General features: G+C 45.3%; 1 protein-coding gene across 8 annotated transcripts in view; it reads right to left on the bottom strand.

The window, feature by feature from the left end:
- Positions 1 to 3,618: 3,618 nt before the first annotated feature.
- The window catches only part of LHX9 (LIM homeobox 9), a 19,266-nt gene continuing 5,630 nt past the window's right edge, over positions 3,619 to 17,254 (bottom strand). For 3 of the 8 annotated variants that reach the window (XM_035333789.1, XM_035333791.1, XM_035333790.1), the window contains 5 exons: positions 16,343 to 16,461; positions 14,729 to 14,931; positions 13,804 to 14,159; positions 8,801 to 9,003; positions 4,809 to 7,641 (listed from right to left, as the gene is read on the bottom strand). In XM_035333789.1, coding sequence (XP_035189680.1) covers positions 7,384 to 7,641; positions 8,801 to 9,003; positions 13,804 to 14,159; positions 14,729 to 14,931; positions 16,343 to 16,459 — 1,137 coding nt within the window. In that variant the 5' untranslated portion in view covers positions 16,460 to 16,461 and the 3' untranslated portion in view covers positions 4,809 to 7,383. Of the gene's footprint in view, positions 4,308 to 4,808; positions 7,642 to 8,800; positions 9,004 to 13,803; positions 14,160 to 14,728; positions 14,932 to 16,342; positions 17,051 to 17,254 lie in introns of those variants that run through there. The other 5 variants (XM_035333792.1, XM_035333788.1, XM_035333793.1 and 2 more) reach the window with 5 other exon arrangements.

Consider the following 17,254-nt stretch of genomic DNA (forward strand, 5'->3'; position numbering starts at 1 on the left):
TGCAATCCTATTCATGTACTTTACAGTATCCATTTACCTTTCTTTTCAAAGGCCTGCTTCTCATCAAGTCAAATAATACTGCAGTGGAAAACTAGAAAATAAAATGTGAGGTATAGTCTATCACTTGTGGCTGCAGCCTGACCAGTAATTATATGAGTATCTTTGCAGATGAAAAATATTCACCTCTGAGCTGCCAAGTTGGTTACTTTCTAAACTTATCTTACCTCCCCTGCTGACACAACATGCATATCTCCTTATTATGATGGCATATGTATCTGATAAATTTAATTAGCAGCTATATCATATTAAGATACAATATTAATATGTAGTTGGCGTTCTTGGTTTTCCTGATGGCAAATTTTATTTTACTGGTGTTGGGTAACATTTTGTTGTTTTGCTTAGATAATTATTCCTGAAAATTTCTTGTTAACAGATTGTTCCCTACTGCATCTCAGTCATAGCATCAAGTTATATGTGGTCACAGAAGGCTACTTGGTCATTTATACTCTGGTAAGTCCAAACTCCAAAAGGAAATTGGTGAAATCAGGTTTCATAGGATGAAACCTTTCAGTGACTGCTTATATTTGCAGTCGGATCACCATTTCTTAGATTGTTCCTTCCTTTATTATTTATTTGTTCTATGCATGAATCTCACAGATTCAAAATACTATGCATCTGGTCAGACTCAGAAATCTATAATAAAGCATGTAACTGAGATGCAAAAGGGAAACATATCTAACTTTTATGTGCTACCACTAAAATAATTATTGACAGTATTTTTATCCTCAGTGTGCTAAGTGCAATTTGAAAAGAGGGCAAACCAGAAAATAACACTGATTTTTGTCAAGCTAAATTAGGCCTTTAGTCTAGCTCTCTGTTCTTAGCAGTAGCAAATACAAAAATTTCAAAGGATGCTTGCTCACAATCCCATTTCCAAAAACAGAAGCACACTTGGTCCAAAACTGAGTGCAGCCAAAAAACTATCATTTCCAATATTTATCGTATTAGTAAAAATAGAATTGAATGCATTTAATGTAATTTGTTATGATTAAAACTATTTGCAGTGTGGAACACTCTTGCAGAAACATGCAAGCCATGAATTCAAAGGTTGCAGTAAGTTTGTTTTTTTAGATATTACAGGAAAAGCTAGCAAAATAATCTGTACATGTAGATGTTTCAAGGACTACCGTTTTTTTGGTCCAAAGCTATGAAAAACAAAAGCTTACAAAAGTACAAAATCATAACCTAAAAAATGCTTTGGAAAAATGTCTTACTTCAGAGAAGCAACAAAACAGGAATTATGACAACTGATTTTGCTGGACTGTGTAAGCCTGGAGAGTTGCTTCCTATAGGTTTGAATGACTTAAATAGATATGAAAGTACTGGTTATCTGAAGGCAAGACAAGGATATGTATCTAGGTATGTGTCGAGATGAGTCTGTGTCAAGTGAGAAGCGCAGAAGAATTGTTCAACATTGCAGAATAACTGAATAAAGTCTCCAACACTATAGTAGCTTCTGGAAATTCCAGTAGTATAATTTGTGTCCTGTATTTGGGTGAAGGAGAAAGAAATATTTTGAAGTCAATTTAATGCATGTGCCAGGTGCTTGGATTAGCAGCTCTGAAGAATGAAATCCAAAGCACAGAGCGGCATGGCTGTCCTATACATTCTGTCTTGTTCTGAAGGTTATGCTTTCTTTAGAGACAAGAGAGTAATTTAGTCTCTATGTTCATTCAACTCCTGGCTAAAAGCCCGTGGAATCAGGAAGAGAATACTCACCAATTTCAGTCTGCTTTGGTGTCAGCCTTCTGTCATTTGACCTGGTCCTGCAAACCTTTTCTCTGGCAAATAATTCTTAGTCAGATGTTCTAGGACTGCACAAGTTGACTTCTATTTCAAGACCAGGAGTGCAAAGAAAAGCTGCATCTAGATGTATCCACTAGAAAGAACCCCAAGACATTTCTCACTTCTGACAAGTGAAAACCTAGGTTTGTCTTGCATTCTCTCGAATCTTGTCTGAAATTATTCCTTACTTTTATTTCTAATGCTGCCCTTTCAACATTTACTCTCAGTGCAGGAAACAGATAGTCTTACCCTGTAAAAAATCTTAGATTGGCTGATGCGGCTACTCACACCAATCAGAGCACTATGTGCAGGATCATCTCCAAACAAAGAATAGCGTTGTTCAAAAAGCAAACCTTCCTATCACTAATCTGACTGGGAAACGTAAAATTGTCCTGGTTGCAGTTCAATCGGTGACAATTTTACCATTGACTTCAGTGGAGCTTTTATTTCACCAGGAGCATTTAATTATTTTTTTCTAATTTGAATCAGAATAAAAAAGCAGCACATGGACAATAATTTAGACTAGAAATATGTCTGTAAGTATTAAATCAGGGGGAGAAGGAATCCAACTTATTAAAGAATGCAGTGATTTACAAAAGGAAAATTATAGTACATAAGTTTTCTCATGGCCCTAAACACCAACAACTTCTTTACCAAATTTAATAATTAATGTTTGTAAAATTTTCCTGTGGACTACAAGGGGAAACCACATTATGGCTGTGATATGAATAATCACATTCCTACATTTCCTTTCTTTCTGCAGTAATAAATACACATAAGGCTTGGTTTAAGAATTTCACAATATACTTAAATTTCTGATCAAGCTGATTTGAATTAAGTCCTCCATGCTAACATTTTTCAATAGAACTTTACAACAGACTATAAAAGTGTTGTTTAAACAATACTTCCCATAATTGCCACCAATAAATGATACCTTTTTATTGCCGTTAGAACACTCTTGGTTACCAGTTTCCAGAGGTCGCTGCAGTAATCTGTATGTAACTTTGTGTTATGCTGTTAATAACTGTATGGTTTGCTTTTTAGAATTCAGAAACTGGAAGAGTTTAAGAAAACATGCAAAATGCTGAGGATACACGTAAGTGAAATATTTAATGTCCATCATTCATAAAAGTTACATTGTTTACATAGGGTTCATTAGTATATAATAAAAATGTCATCTTAATGAAAGATTTTCTGGCAAGTCTTTTATATGTTAATTTGTTTAACATATGCTTTGGCTATACAGCTAAATAGGAATATATTTTAAAAAATCTTTCTGCAAATAGTTGCTTAACAGTTACAAAACCTCATTACTAATAATTGGTTATTTTTACACTTGCTTGTCAGCTTGTAAAAATCATCTGTGATTTGGACTGGGAATCTTAGGAGCATCTATTTGTTACGTACTTGCTCATTGCATAGTGACCATGTAAACAGCTCAGGGAACCACAAATTATATCCATGTATTATTCTAAAAGTCGTTGAGAATTTTACATACTGCTTATGTTGTCTTATATTGATGAAGAATTTGGGGATTATTTTATTGTTGATGCTGATGGGAATTTTTAAAAAACGTCAGTTTTATACAACAAGTTAAAAAACTAAAAAGTAAACATCAAATGAAATAACTTTATGCTGTGCAACAGTATTGCTACCTCATTCTTGTTGATTTTATATATATAACATTGGAACTGCACTGTACTGCTTCTTTTCAAAAGAAAAGTTTAAATTAGTTGGGACAATTAGCTATGTGTTTACATAAAGTTAACTATGTTTGCATCAAATAAAATGTTTATTAATGAAAGCTATTATACAAGAAACATCAAAGAGAAATTCATCATACAGAAATGTACACTATATGTGACAGATGGAAAAGTGCATGCAGATTTGTCTCGTTTTAAAAAAAAAAAAAAAAAAAAGAATTCAGAAACAATAGTACTAAGGTTACTGGGTTTTGATTCCTATGATCTTGAATGAGTGAAAAGTTCTCTTTGAATTTACAAAAATCCATTTAACAGATATGACTAGTACACATTAGCAAGCAAGTGGAATGAATGCACTCAGATTTTATTTTACAGGTACTTGTGCTTGACAAATGTGATATTTTGAAAGAAAAGTTTTCTTCAAATATGGGCTGGGTAGATTGCTGCCAGGTTGCTCTGGTTTTATACATAGTTTCTCTAAGTTTGTTTTTAATACCACACAATTTGTTGAAGCCTTCAGTTCTGTTAATTAGACACCATAAAATAACATATGTTTTGTTAACATTCAGGAAATGACATCAAGTCTTTTATTTTTATTTTTGGCTCAATAGATTTTTAAATGTATGATTATCATAACCTAATATTGTCTTTGTCTTCACTGCAGTGGATTTCCGATCAAACTTTTCCCCTTCTTTTAATACTTTAGGGAATTTTCAAACGTCGGGATGTTTGGCTGTAATGCCCCATGATTTGTTCTCCCTGAAAGAAATCATAGTGACAATTTATTAAACTACAGAGCAACCTGGCTTTTCGGGGTCTGCAATTCTATTTTGTGTTCAATATACCTAGCATTAAATCTTGATTCATTTCATCATATTATTTAGGTTATATTTGTCATGCAATAACTTTAGCTACTAGTTCTCTGGCTTTTTTAGAAGTCTACGACAGGGTTTCAATATCAAATCAGTGGGGCATTACTTTGCATGTTCAAAAAGGGGGGCTAAGAGGCTAAAATCTAAATTGCACCAGCAGTAGCATATACATTGAATATGAAGAAATTGAAAACCTAAGAAGGAACCGTATTTTAGAATATTTAAAAGGGCGTGTTTCCATGTTTAATACCAGTTGTTCACAGAGACCGTAAAAGCAAAGAGACACACTGGAACATGTAGGCTTTAAATTAAAACAAAATAATAATAATAATTAAAAAATAATAAAAAAAAAACTGATGGGAAATAATACTCCTTAGATTCAAAATGGTTTATTCACACAAATTTAATAGGATATATCACAATTGTTTGGTCCATAAATATTTAGGGGAAATAGTTTCTATACAATGCATTTATCAATAAACAAAGAAACATGGACAATTTTGCTAGACCACTTACTGTACTATAAACACGAAGCTCAATATATAAGATTATTGGATTTATCAACTATATCTGAAAGAGTGCACAACTGCTTTCTATGACATGTTTGTCCCCTCTAACAGGATACACCATAAAAAGAGTTTCAGAAATAAGAGGTAAAACAGTACAAAACTAGTGAGGTGTCAAAAGGGCTTAAAACAGTTAATTTAACAAACAACACATATATCCTGATTTTTCACAAACTTACTCCCAAGGTATATCATAAGGCACATAGTAGAACTGAGTTTTAATTAGTCTACTTAATAAAGTAGATCTCTAGTACCATATATTGTTCTGTCAAAGAACAAAATTTATAAGTATCAATATTTTTTACCTGTAAAAGTGTATTAATAAAGATCTCAGCCTTACCAAGGTTGTTTGGTCTGGTTAGTGGTAAATGCCCATAAGATAATAGAAATAGGAAAAGTCAAGATTTAATATCCTTAGAAGATGATAACCATACTTGCTAAATATATAATGGCAAACACACCTTTCTTCTATTACAGTGTTAACATCTCTTCCATCATCTTTTTTTAAAAATAAGCTACTTTTCTGTGCTAATTTTCTAAAAACCCTGAGCAAAAATTACAATAATGCACTTTAATGTGGGCAGTGAACTGTCAATATGTAACCACACATTTATACAGCCAAAAAGGACACCTTTAAAATATATTAAATAGCCACTTTGACCACCAAAAGGGAGATTTGATGGTGTCTAAAAAGTGGGGTATATGTGCAAAGTTATTCTTAACAATCCACTAAAAGCAAGACATAGATCTTGACTGATTTTTGTTCGTTTTGTTTCTGAGACTCTCCACAATCTAATTGGTGTTCAACTACAATAAAAGGATACAAATGAACATTCACCACTGCCCAGACCATTCAGACTTTTAGCTTAAATAAAATTAAAAAGAGAAAGATCGCTATTGTAAACTAAGAAATGTATTCAGATCAGCATCCACAAGGCTTCTGAGTTTATCTGTTTTAAAATTATTCACTGCCAATTCCCAATTTTGTAAGAATTTTTGCTACCATTTTTTTTCAGTTTATACAAAGTTTAAAAAGTTAAAGAATACGTTAAAGATAGTAATGAACTAAAGATTTTAAGTTCCTGTGTTAAACAAAGAGGCTGATACAATCTCAGGAAACATCTAAAGTAAATTCAAAATAGCAGTGAGTAAAATTGTACTAAAATCATATTCCTTAAACGTCTTAATAAATTATATTTTGCTTATTTCCATTTTCCCTGAAAAAGTGTGATTTATCAAAAACCGGTTTTAACAGTACATGTGCGTATGCGTCCTTGGAAATCATTTGGTGTGCTCACCAAACAGGCTGTTTGCTTTAATAGCACGCCATCGAGGCCGTGTAGCAAACTGCATTCTTTTTTTTTTTTTTTTAATTCCAGATCAGTGCCGTGTGACCGATTGTGGAGAAAAATGAAAAACCCTCCCTGTGCAATTCTTCAGATCAGTGGGACTCCCAGCCTGAGTTGTCCCTCTGCTGTTATTACTTTAATACTGACTGCCCTTAGAGCAGTGAGCTCACTCTGGAGGGTGTTCCCCGCGTCTTGCCTCCTGCCCATACACACGGCGAAGGCAGAGGCTCGCAGCGGCAACCCCACGCGCGGGCTGGGGCTCGCTCTGCCCTCCACCAGCCTTCAGCGGTGGCCAAGGGCGTCCCAGCTGGGTGAAGAACTGCCGGAGGGGTGTTTGGCTGTCCCAGTGAGACTCCCCAGTGCTCAGCGGGGTCAGGCTTGTGACCAATGCGTAAGCAAAAAAGCACCGGGACTTGCAGTCTGACTAGTCCAACGCTTAATTTAATTCGTTTTGCATTTATTTTTCTACATTAAAAAAAGAAATCATACAAAATTTGTAGATGCATTATAAAAATAAAATGAAATTTTGTGTTCTTAAATGCCAGAAGTGAACATACAATCCTGAAGCAGCGTTCTTTTGGCTATAATTAAACTGATTTTTGTCTGGTTATCAAGGAGGGAAAAGAAACTGCTGGTTTTGTTGTTAGTTTTTTGTTTGTTTGTTTGTGGGTTTTTTTGGTGGTAGTAGTAGTAATCTTTTTTTCAAGATTCTGGAAATAAGTAACATACAATTTTAAGAGGCACTTATTGGAATGATTCATAACCTTCTCTTCAGTTGTCTGATGAATTAAAAAAATTTGAGTACAATTTATCAACAATAAATCTTCATTTATTATAGCAACATATTACTTCAAACTCATTTGCCAAGTGGCTGCAGATGCTACACATCAAGCTGTTTATTTTCCCAAATATTTTGTGGGTTTGTTATTTTGTATTTTTTTTTTAAAAAAAAAAAAAAGGCTTGAAATTAATAATAATAATAATAATAATAATAATAAAGAAGAAGAAGAGTAAGATTTTTTAAAAAAAAAAAAAAAAAAAGGAAATGTTAGAAAAGGTTCGTTAAGGTAGTTTGTGAGGGGCTCCCGGATTCGTGGCTGTCCAAGTTAGAGGTCACTGATGTCACTACAGTGATAGTGGGATTGGTCAGGTCTGTTAAAGTGGTCGCAGTGCCGGGTGGAGTGAGTGCGCCGCTGTCTGCTGAGGGCGGTGCCGGAAGCGAGGTGCCATCAGCTTTATCGACACCCCCATTCTCCTGCCGCAAAAGGTTCCTTCTGAATTTGGCTCTCGCGTTTTGAAACCAAACCTGCAAACCAATCCCAATTGATTTCTTTACCGATGCTTGTTTGTCTTTGTTTGTCTTTGTTCTTGCTTTTACGTAATTGTCCTGCCGATTGATTTGTGTGGCAAATCGCCCAAGTTGCTCTACAGCTTCGCTCGCTACTGGTGGTCCTGACTACAACACGCGGGAGGGCCCGGCGCCACGGCGCTCACTGGAATGCGGCAGCCCAGCCTGCAGACCTCGTGGGGCAGCCTTGGAAAAAACCTGCTCGCTCACACACCCAAGAGGAACAACTTCTTGATGGCCACATGGCGTTTTCTTGGGTTGGAGAGGTTTGGGGTCAAGACTCACAACACTGATAGAGGCAAAGGGTGAATGAGCAGATTTTTGCCAAGGCTTGAAATTTATCTCAATCCTTTTAAAAGGCTGACGAGAAAGGGAGAGAGGGGTGATTACACCATCCCTGTCGTACAGGTTGTTGATACGGGTCACCTAGTCTTTCTGTTCCATAAGGTTCACTGAAAATGGTTTAGGTAGTATGTAACACAGACGAGCAATCGCCGCTAATAGATTCTCCTTCTACCTTGATCGCTGCCCTTCTTTGGCAGTCTGCATGTAACACATCCCTCCCTTTAACTTCACTGAGCTAGCACACACCTTTACAGGGATTTTTATTAACGTTGTCTGCTGGGCACTTTTGCAGAGAGGTAACTTTCTACTACAGAGGCCGTTAGTGATAACAGGGAACAGGCTGGTCCTGGAGATCATACTGGTCAAAGCTTCCCTCCTGTGTACTGGGGGATCGGACCACATTCGCTGCGTCACAGGAGCCCAAAGGCTTCACACAGTGTGTGTAAAATGAATAGGTTCGCTACCTCTATCCTTAGTAAGGCCACCACCAAGAGACTACAGATCCCAGGGTATCTCCTGAGTTGGTAGGCTGCGGAGGCTGTTTCCTCATCGTGAGGATGCAACTACTTACAAATCACGTTTCAGTGTTTGGGTGGTAAGGCACATATTTGGCACTCCTGCTGTGTAACACCGCACCCCTCTGAAAACCCACTAGGGACGCACCTAACAAAAGTATTTATATATATATCGCTCTCGTTACGCATATGGGAAATGCTATCGGCTGGCAGGGGTAGGGGAAAATGCTGGCAAGCCTGTGATGGTGGCTTCTTACCTGCAGAACTCTCTTGGTCAGGCCTGTTTTCTGGGCAAGCTGCTTGAGGTCCTTGGCATCTGGGTTGTGGTTGATAGCAAAGTAGGACTTCATGGTACGAAGCTGGTGGTGTTTGAAGGAGGTGCGCATGCGCTTTGTCTTCTGGGATGGGGGATAAGGCTGCTGGTCTCTGTCCAGGTGATCTGCCTCATTCTCATTACAACCTGGGCAATGAACAAAGGAAATGAGGAGTTAGTGGCCATGCACCACATAGGATAAATGAATCAAGGCAAAAATCGTCACGCATCTACTATTTGGAAGGAAGCAAGCAAGCAAGAGAGGAAGGAAGAACTAACGTGGTGCAAGAGTAAGTACAGATGTGATAATTAAATGAGACAAAAAAGATCAAGAAGATGACCTTTTCCTATTCTTAAAACATGCTATGTCTCCCAGGCCTTTACCTACTAAGGGCAGACTTAGAAAGTTATCTCTCCTTTGGCATTTATTTTCAAATAAGTCTTCCCTGTGGTGATGGTTTTGCTTTGGGCATCCAAAGAGTCATTTGAAATCTCATTCAGATTTTGAAATCTCACTCACTGAAACACTCTTAGCTCGAGAGGAGAATAAAGGTCAAGCCAGCATTCTGAGTGTTCCTGAGCTTTCCCCCAAATCACAAGCACCTATAAAAAAAGATGTGCAGCAGGAAAGTTTGTTATGACAGTTGATCAGGAAAGCATAAAATCTGGACTTTTTTTTGCTGCTAAAATGAATACTTTTGGACTCTGCCTGGGAGATCATGCAAACTGCTCAGAGACTTTGCTCCATAAAGCATCTCCAGAAAGTGGCTACACTGGGGCTTGATTCAGGCCCTCGGCCTCAGTCCCAATCCACAGGAGCCCTTCACTGGTCCTGATCTGTGACATTTCTACAAGCAAACAAGCAGCGACTCCAAAGTGTAAGAGTTTCCCTGATTTCTCTGACTCAGGATTTTCAAAGTGTCTCTAAAAGGTGACTTTGTCCCAGACTACACTTTTATGGGTGTGACTTGCACACTAGAGTTGCAGCTATTCAGAGACTGTGGCATCATCATCTCACGCTGGGGAACAAAGTGATGGTATTGGCAAAAAAAAAAGAAGAAGAAGGAAAGCCACCTGTATTTTTCTTTTTGGCTTAAAAGCAATTGGGTTTCAGGATCCCATTTTGTAAAGATAGCACAGTCACACAGGAGATAATTGATGATGTAATCATGGTGGAGCATGTTAATTAAAGAACAGCTAATTAAAAATATTTCAGAATGTGTGTAAACTAGATTAAGTTTCATTAGTTGCTCATTTGAATTTCTGAACTGCTCTCAAATAGTGGATTATTTACTAGGCCAAGTAGATCCCGGTTTCTCCAAGAAGAGAGGAGAGAAGGAGAGGAATCACACAATACAAAGACTGATGTTGACAGTGCTAAAAACAGAGGCAAAACAACTTGAAAACAGGCGAAAATAAAAAGCTTCTTGAAGGTGCTTTCTCTTTTGAATTATAAGACGAGTCAACAAGAACAGATGCTGGTAAGACAACACTTTGACAGAAAATCAGGTGAATATTTAATTATAGCTAGGTTTGCTTCTGGGCTTGGTAAGAAGTATATCTGCACTTTCAAACAAAGTGAGCTGACACTTCTGAAAATACCAGGGGTTTAAATTTGCCTTGAAAACAATTTCAGACCAAATTTGGATTGTATTTACTCCTTGTTTTCACAAGCAATCACACTGCCTTCAGTCAAGGTGTGTGGGCAGTAACTAGTAAACTGACATAAATCAGATTACCAGAATTCAGTCCTTGAGTTTCACTTCAGACAGTTGCAAGCTGCTTGTTTGTTTGCTTTTCTGTTCTTCCCCTCGGATCGCTCACGTTTGCAGCAGCAAAGCGAACTTCCTCGGGCTCCTTGTCCTGCTTACTGCCTTTGGTTCTGTCGTCTGCTCTTTTGTCCGTGATTGACTTCACCTTTCATTTTCACGAGAAAATGGGAACGGGGCTCAAAGCATCCTCAGACAAGCCTAGCTTATGCAGTGATAAAATCAGTTTCTGTTTTCCGCGGGTGGAGCAGCGCTGCGTGGCTTTGCCGCGTAGTAGTGCGGAGCTTTACGCTGCTGCCCGGGAAGTAGGGGGAAGCTAAAATCGGGCAAGACATTGTTGCTCACTTCATTGCCACGGGATCACGGGGCTGTGAATTTAATTTTGCTTTGGAAAGAGCTACAACAGTTTGCTTTTTATTGCCAAGATTTTTTCACATGTATACTGTGAAATAAAGTAAACAGCTCTTTCAGCAACAGCTGTGTAAAATATTTTCCTAGGGAAATCTTCTTCACCATCTCATTTCTGTATCCTGTGGGCTGTAAGTCAATGCGGTTTCCCTCAAAATACATATTAATTCTGTGATATAAGAGGTAATATAGAGAAAGCTTTGAATGTTTTAAGTACTTTTGAATACTTTCTCCCATTTTTTCACATTGCTTCCAGGCACTTCACCAGTAGGAACGGCTTTTACCTCGGAACATTTCGAGTTATTTAACGTTGCGTTCCCACTTGTAAAGCCGGGGAGCTGCGAGGCAGCGATCAAAGTGCTGAACAGAACAGAGCACAAGGAGACTGCTGTGGATCCGGAGGCAGAATCCGGTCCCTTCTGGCCCCGAGCTCTGCTCCCCGGGACAAAAGGAACGCGGGGCCGGGGGCGCTGGCACACACACGCGTTTTTACGCGCGACTGACTGGGGACGGCGGCTCAGTGGTCCTGACCCGAGCCCGGCTCGCTCCCCCGATGGGAATCTCTCTCCACATCGCCCCGGACAACCCCGGAGGAAGGCTTCCCCTTCCTCTTTGGGTGTTAGCGGGGGGGCTCTGAGCAAACCGGGGGCAACAGGAGCGAGCCTTTGGTGGCGGCCCCTGGGGACCCGCTCGGGCGCGGGGAGGCTGCGCCGCGCCGGGGGCTGCGGGGAGCGGGGGCTCGGCCGGGCCGGGCCGCAGGGAGCTGAGAGCCGGGCCGGGGGAGGCAGGAGCCGCCCCCAGCACCCCGAGGTGCGGGGCTGAGCCCCTGTCCCCTGCGGGGCCGTTCCCGGGGGCCGCCCGCCCGCTGGAAGCGGTGCCCTGCTCGGCCTTGGGGGGTCGGGGCCGTGAGCGCGGGGCTGCGGCCGCCAATTGTTCGGAGACTTTTGTGTTTCGGGAGAAACGGCTTCGGCTCCCGCTGCTCGTTTCGGAACGGGCAGAGCCTCCTGTTCCTCCCCCTGCAGCTGGAGCGCGGAGGGGCGGTGGGCTGGAGTCGTTTGCGCCGGCTGCGCGGTTTGGCTGCAAGCTGTATTTTGTCGAGAGCATGTGTCAGCGCTGGACATGGCTAGATAATGCTTTAAACGACTAAATAAAAGCATTCCGGCCCTACCAGGTCACAGTTCTCGGCCAGCTAGAGTGAGTCCAAAGCATTAGATTAAAGCGGCTTTTTGTTTGTTTGTTTTGTTTTTAATTCTGCGAGATCTCGATGAAGTGAGCTACATTTTTATCGTGAGCAGTGGTTTTTAATCCCATTGTGGAGTAGGCGAAACAATTTACATCCCCCCGCTGGTGTAACGAAGGAGACTTTTAGGACTAGCGCACGAAAACTCTGACAGCGCCTGCAAATAATGCCTCTCTCGAGTCCTGACCTGAAGCTTAGGGGGTGTTTTGTCATACCCACAGCTTTTCATTTTCCCCTAATTTCCGATCCTAATCCCGACGAGAAGCTGTCCCTAAATATTTCTGTTTAAGAGGGATTTTTAGGGGATGTGGGTGAGGGAGGGAGAACTGGAGGCATAGGCGCCCCCCCTTAGCAGCCGGGACCGAGCGAGCCCTGGCTGTTCTACAGGTCCCCTTTTCTTTAGCAGCTTTCAGCATTGATTGGAAACCGCTCCGGAGCCAGGGATTCCGATGTCATCTTCAATTAACAAGGAACAATTAGCGCCGTGATTGCCCTGGCTCCGAGGCCCGCGGCTCAGAGGAGATGCAGCAGCTCCCGGCCCGCCAGGAGGAGCCGCGCAGGGGCCCCCAGCGGCAGCGAACGGCTTTCGGGCGGAGGAAGCAGGGCAGGAGGGAGGCAGGGAGGGCAGGGAGGCTGGGACGGAGGCCGGGAGGCCGGGAAGGAGGCCGGGAGGCCGCAACCCGCGCGCGTCCCTCTCCCTGCGCTCGCTGCAAGCATTTTGGGGCCGGGAGCTGCGAAATTAACCCTCGCCGCTTTCTTCTCCCGCCTGGTGAACCCCTGCCTGAAGCGCCTGGCCACCACAAAAGCCCCGCCGCCGGCCGCCAGCACTGTCTCTAGACACGGTTTGGGGACTTAAAGTGGCTGGAGTTAGATGGGATTTAACGCAGAGCACCACTCGCTCCCTGCCTCCCCTTAAGAGAGCAGAGCCTGTTCTCGTTAATTACATTTGTTAAGGCTTAGTTGCAGGGAACAGCATTTATTCGCTGGCCTCTTGTGCAGCTCGGTTGTTTATGTGCCAGTAAAACGGGACTGTTAGCCTGAAGAGTTCATTGCTGTGGGTTGCCTATCTTTATTGAGTGCATGCATACTCCATTGACGCCGTAGGAGCCATACACTGACTTTTCTCTAAAATTATTTTTTGCTGATCCTTTTGGGTACTTTTAATTTGAGGTCTAAATGACAAAGTGTTTTTTGTTTGTAAAATACAGATAATGGCACCGCTATCTCTGAGGTTCCTACAGAGAAAGAACTCTGCGGTGTTTGTCAGGGTTTTGTTTTGTTTTGTTTTTGTCTTTACCCTGGGAAGTGGCTAAGTTTGGGTGCTTGACATTAATAGGCAAAGACAGCCCTTGAGGAGGGCTGCTGCTAGCTTTCCCGCAAACCCTGCAGCCCTCAGAGGGCTGTTTGTTTGATTTCCCAGTGGTTAAGCAAGATTTGGCCTGCCTGGGTCCCTCACGCGCTGCCTAGCCAAGGGGAAGCCCGAGCGAGCTCTTGGCAGAGGGGCAGGAGAGTTCAGTGTGCGTTTCCCACCTGAGTTGTAGTTGACGATGTCCACTCCTAGGGCAGGGCTCTTTCTTTTCCTGGGCCTCCCCTTCTGGACCGTGCCGGTGCCGTTGAAGTAAGGCAGCGCCAGCCCTCCACTCTTGGCTGCCAGCTCGGTGTAGCTCAGCTGAGGGGGGTATTCTCCTTGCAAAAGGGACTCGAAGTGGGCCCTGCAGTAAACCAGGTTGTCCTTCATGCCAAAGTGATCGCCCGTGGTCAGAGTCTTGTTGCAGGTGGTGCAGGTGAAGCAGCTCAGGTGATACACCGACTCCCTGGCTCTCATGACCATTTCAGAGGCCGAGATCCCAAGGTGGCAGCGGGCACATCTCTGCACGGAGAACCTTCTGAGGGAAACGGAGAAGTGGGCATCAACTAGAAAAGCAGGGGAAGGCCGCCCCCGCCGCTGCCCACCCGCCGCCTTCCCGGCCGGGGGGGTCGGAGGGGAGTCCCCGGCCCCGGCCCGGGCTGCTCGGAGCAGCTCCCGGGGACATTCCCCGCCGCGTGGCCCCGTTCCCTTGGGCGTGTGGAAGCTGCCCCGCCGCCAGTGAGCACAGGGGTAGCCCCCTGCTTTTAGGGCCGAGGAAGGGGCTCCGCGCTGCGGGGCTCGGCAGCCGCGCTCCCGAGCGGCGGAAAACCCGAAAGAGGGAAACTTTTGTTGGCTCCTGGCTGCCTTCGCTGGGGGCTACCCCAGGGGAGCGGGAGACCCGGGGCACGGCTCCTGTGGGGCTCGCCTGTCCCGCACCCCCCCGGCCACCCGTTTGTGTTTGGCACGGGGGAAGCTGCTGAGAGGGGGCAGGGGCGTGCGGTAAGGGAACTGCCGGCCGCAGAAAGCCGCCTTTGCAAGCCCGTGTGGAATTAAAGCGCGTTTCGCGTGGAAATGCCTCGTGAGGGGCTGCGGTTTTGCTTGCTGTACCTGTAGTAATCCTCCTTGCAGTAAATACTGCCGTCCTTGGCAAAGCAGGTGAGCTCTGACTCCAAAGCCAGTTTACATTCACAGCACTTAAGACACCTGAGGTGCCATTGTTTGTCCACAGCCAGCAGGTAATATCTGTCGGAGATCTTCCCTCCGCAGCCGGCGCACAGAGCGGGCTTCTCGGGGCTCAGGGGAGGCATGTTCTGCAAGACAACCGCGCCGCGACCACGGGTCAGACGGGGCTGGGACGCTCCCCGCGACCCCCTGGCACTGGTACCGGGCTTCGGCTGCCGGCTGCACCCCGCTAACCCCCCCTCAACAGCCTCACGGCCTTTGGGTATGTGGAGGCAGCTGCTTAGGCCTCAGAAAAGGAAGCAGAGCCCGTTCTTCTCCGAGTTTGGCAAGTTACATCTGGAGCTTCCCCGTCGCTCTTGCCTGTGAATCGGAGCGCTCCGGGAGAACGGCGTTTTCAAGCAGGGAAACACCGCTCTGCTGCGCTGCAAGTTTGGGGCACGGGTGCGCGCTTGCACCGGTTCTCCCGTCAATTTTCCCCCGTGCTCCAAGCAGCCCCGAGCCCGTCTCTGGAGGCAGGCGGGCCGGTTACAAGCGGAGCTGGGGAGAGGAGACAGGTGGATGGTGCGAAGAGCAGCGAGCGCTTAGCCCCGGGCCGGGTTTCGCCGAAAACCAGCATCTTTTCGCCAAGCAACTTATGCGGCTTGCCGGGGCCGGGCGCCCCAGGAGGAGCCGGATCCGCACAAAGGGGCACGGAGCAGGCGCCGCAACAAAAGCTCCGCCGCGGAGCCCGGGGCTGTTCTCGCTGGGAAAGTACCGGGGAAAGGGGGCCCCCAACACCTCCCTGGACGGCCAAAAGTGTTTAAAAGTGGCAACTCCGCGACCGTTTTCCGACCCGAAGTTGTGTTGCGCGCCCCTTTCTTACAGCGATCGGAAAGGCGGGTGGGATTTACATTGCAAATCCTCCCGCAACAAAGCGGGGGCTTTTTTTAGGAGAGAGGGGGGAACACCGCAGGGCCCGAAGCGGCGGCGCAGGTTCCGGGCCGTTACTTTGTGCCCGGTCCTTGCGGGGCCGCAGAAGCCCTACAAGTGGGCGAAGGGGAGCACAGAGCGCCGCGGGACCCCCCCTGCTGCCGCCCCAAAGGGGGCCGGCGGGCATCACGCTCGGGGAGAGCCCCGTGTCTGCCAGCCCCCCGCTCGGGGCCAGAAACGGTGAGGAAAAGCAAGCAGTCGAGGGTTGTGGGGTTTCGTCTGGGAGGTGCCAGCGGCGCGGAAAGCGGAGCACACATCGCAGTCTCGCTCGGACGGGGCACGGCCACCGCAGGGCTGTTGCTCGCAGTGCCCCTAACAGCGACCCCAAATACTCCCCGTGTGCTCCGGAGAGCACACCCGGCAGCACGTGGGGGACAAATGGCTATGAGAGCCCGGCCAGGCACAGCACCCGGCCTTACGGGTGGCTGGCCGGGAACAGTTTCCACAGGCGAAGGATTGCGGGGAAGGGGCAGGGGGGGCAGCGCTTTTGGCTGCCCCCAAGCCGGGGGCTGTCCCGTGGGGGCCCACGCTTGCAGGACCCCTCTCGAGCGGGGCCAGCTCCCTTCTTACCGTTTCTCGGCCGTTCATCTGTCCCCCTTTGGCCAGGCGGGACTCGGTCTTGGATCGCCTCTCCATCTCCTCCATGATTCCTTGGATATGGCCTCCGGAGATCCCGTGGAAAAGCATGGCTGGGGGACGGAAAGGACAAGTATTTTCTTCTGCTCTGCACCCCACTATTTCCATATACAGACCCCAGAGTCTTTAGATCATCCAAAATTTACACCGAGGCGCACAGCGCAGGGAGGGAGGTTGCAATAGGAGCTTCTCTTTGCACAAGCACCGAGGGCTTCCTGAAGATGTGCAGAAAACAAACAAGGGGGAGAAAATGTGATAATAATTAATTAAAAAAAAAATAAAATAACAAAAGCGAGCTAAAGGATCTGTTACTGTTCTGGAGAGCCGGGGCTCCTGTCTGGAGAGACTTGGACCTGGGGCAGTAGAAGCGCTCGGGAAAGGCTATAGTTTTGAATACAAAGAAAGCAAAAAGAAGTGCTATTTTCAGCAGTCCCTGGTTGCTTTAAAGTTCCCAGTGCCTGTAGGTTGGATTTGGGACTGCTGCTTTCCGGAGCTCTGTCCAATTTGTTAAGAGACTAAAGCCAGCCCATTTTTGATAATTTAGTAGGAGGAGTTCTCTCCCTTGAGCTGCCACTGATTTTTATTCAGACAACAAAGACCTGTCATACTCCTCTCAACCCCTAGTGATGGGCAAGCCGTGACAAACACCGCGGCCGGGCTGGGGGTGGGCTGGGGTGGGCTGGGGTGGGCTTTATCGCCTCCCCCAAACCTGGAGCCCCGCGGGCTGGCGGCGCCCGGAGAGGGGCCGGGCCGGGCAAAGGGGTACGGCTCTGTGCCCGGGGAGGGGAGGGGAAGGGAAGGGAAGGGAAGGGAAGGGAAGGGAAGGGAAGGGAAGGGAAGGGAAGG

Source organism: Oxyura jamaicensis, chromosome 8 (assembly GCF_011077185.1).
Source record: "Oxyura jamaicensis isolate SHBP4307 breed ruddy duck chromosome 8, BPBGC_Ojam_1.0, whole genome shotgun sequence".
Taxonomy (NCBI): Eukaryota; Metazoa; Chordata; class Aves; order Anseriformes; family Anatidae; genus Oxyura; species Oxyura jamaicensis.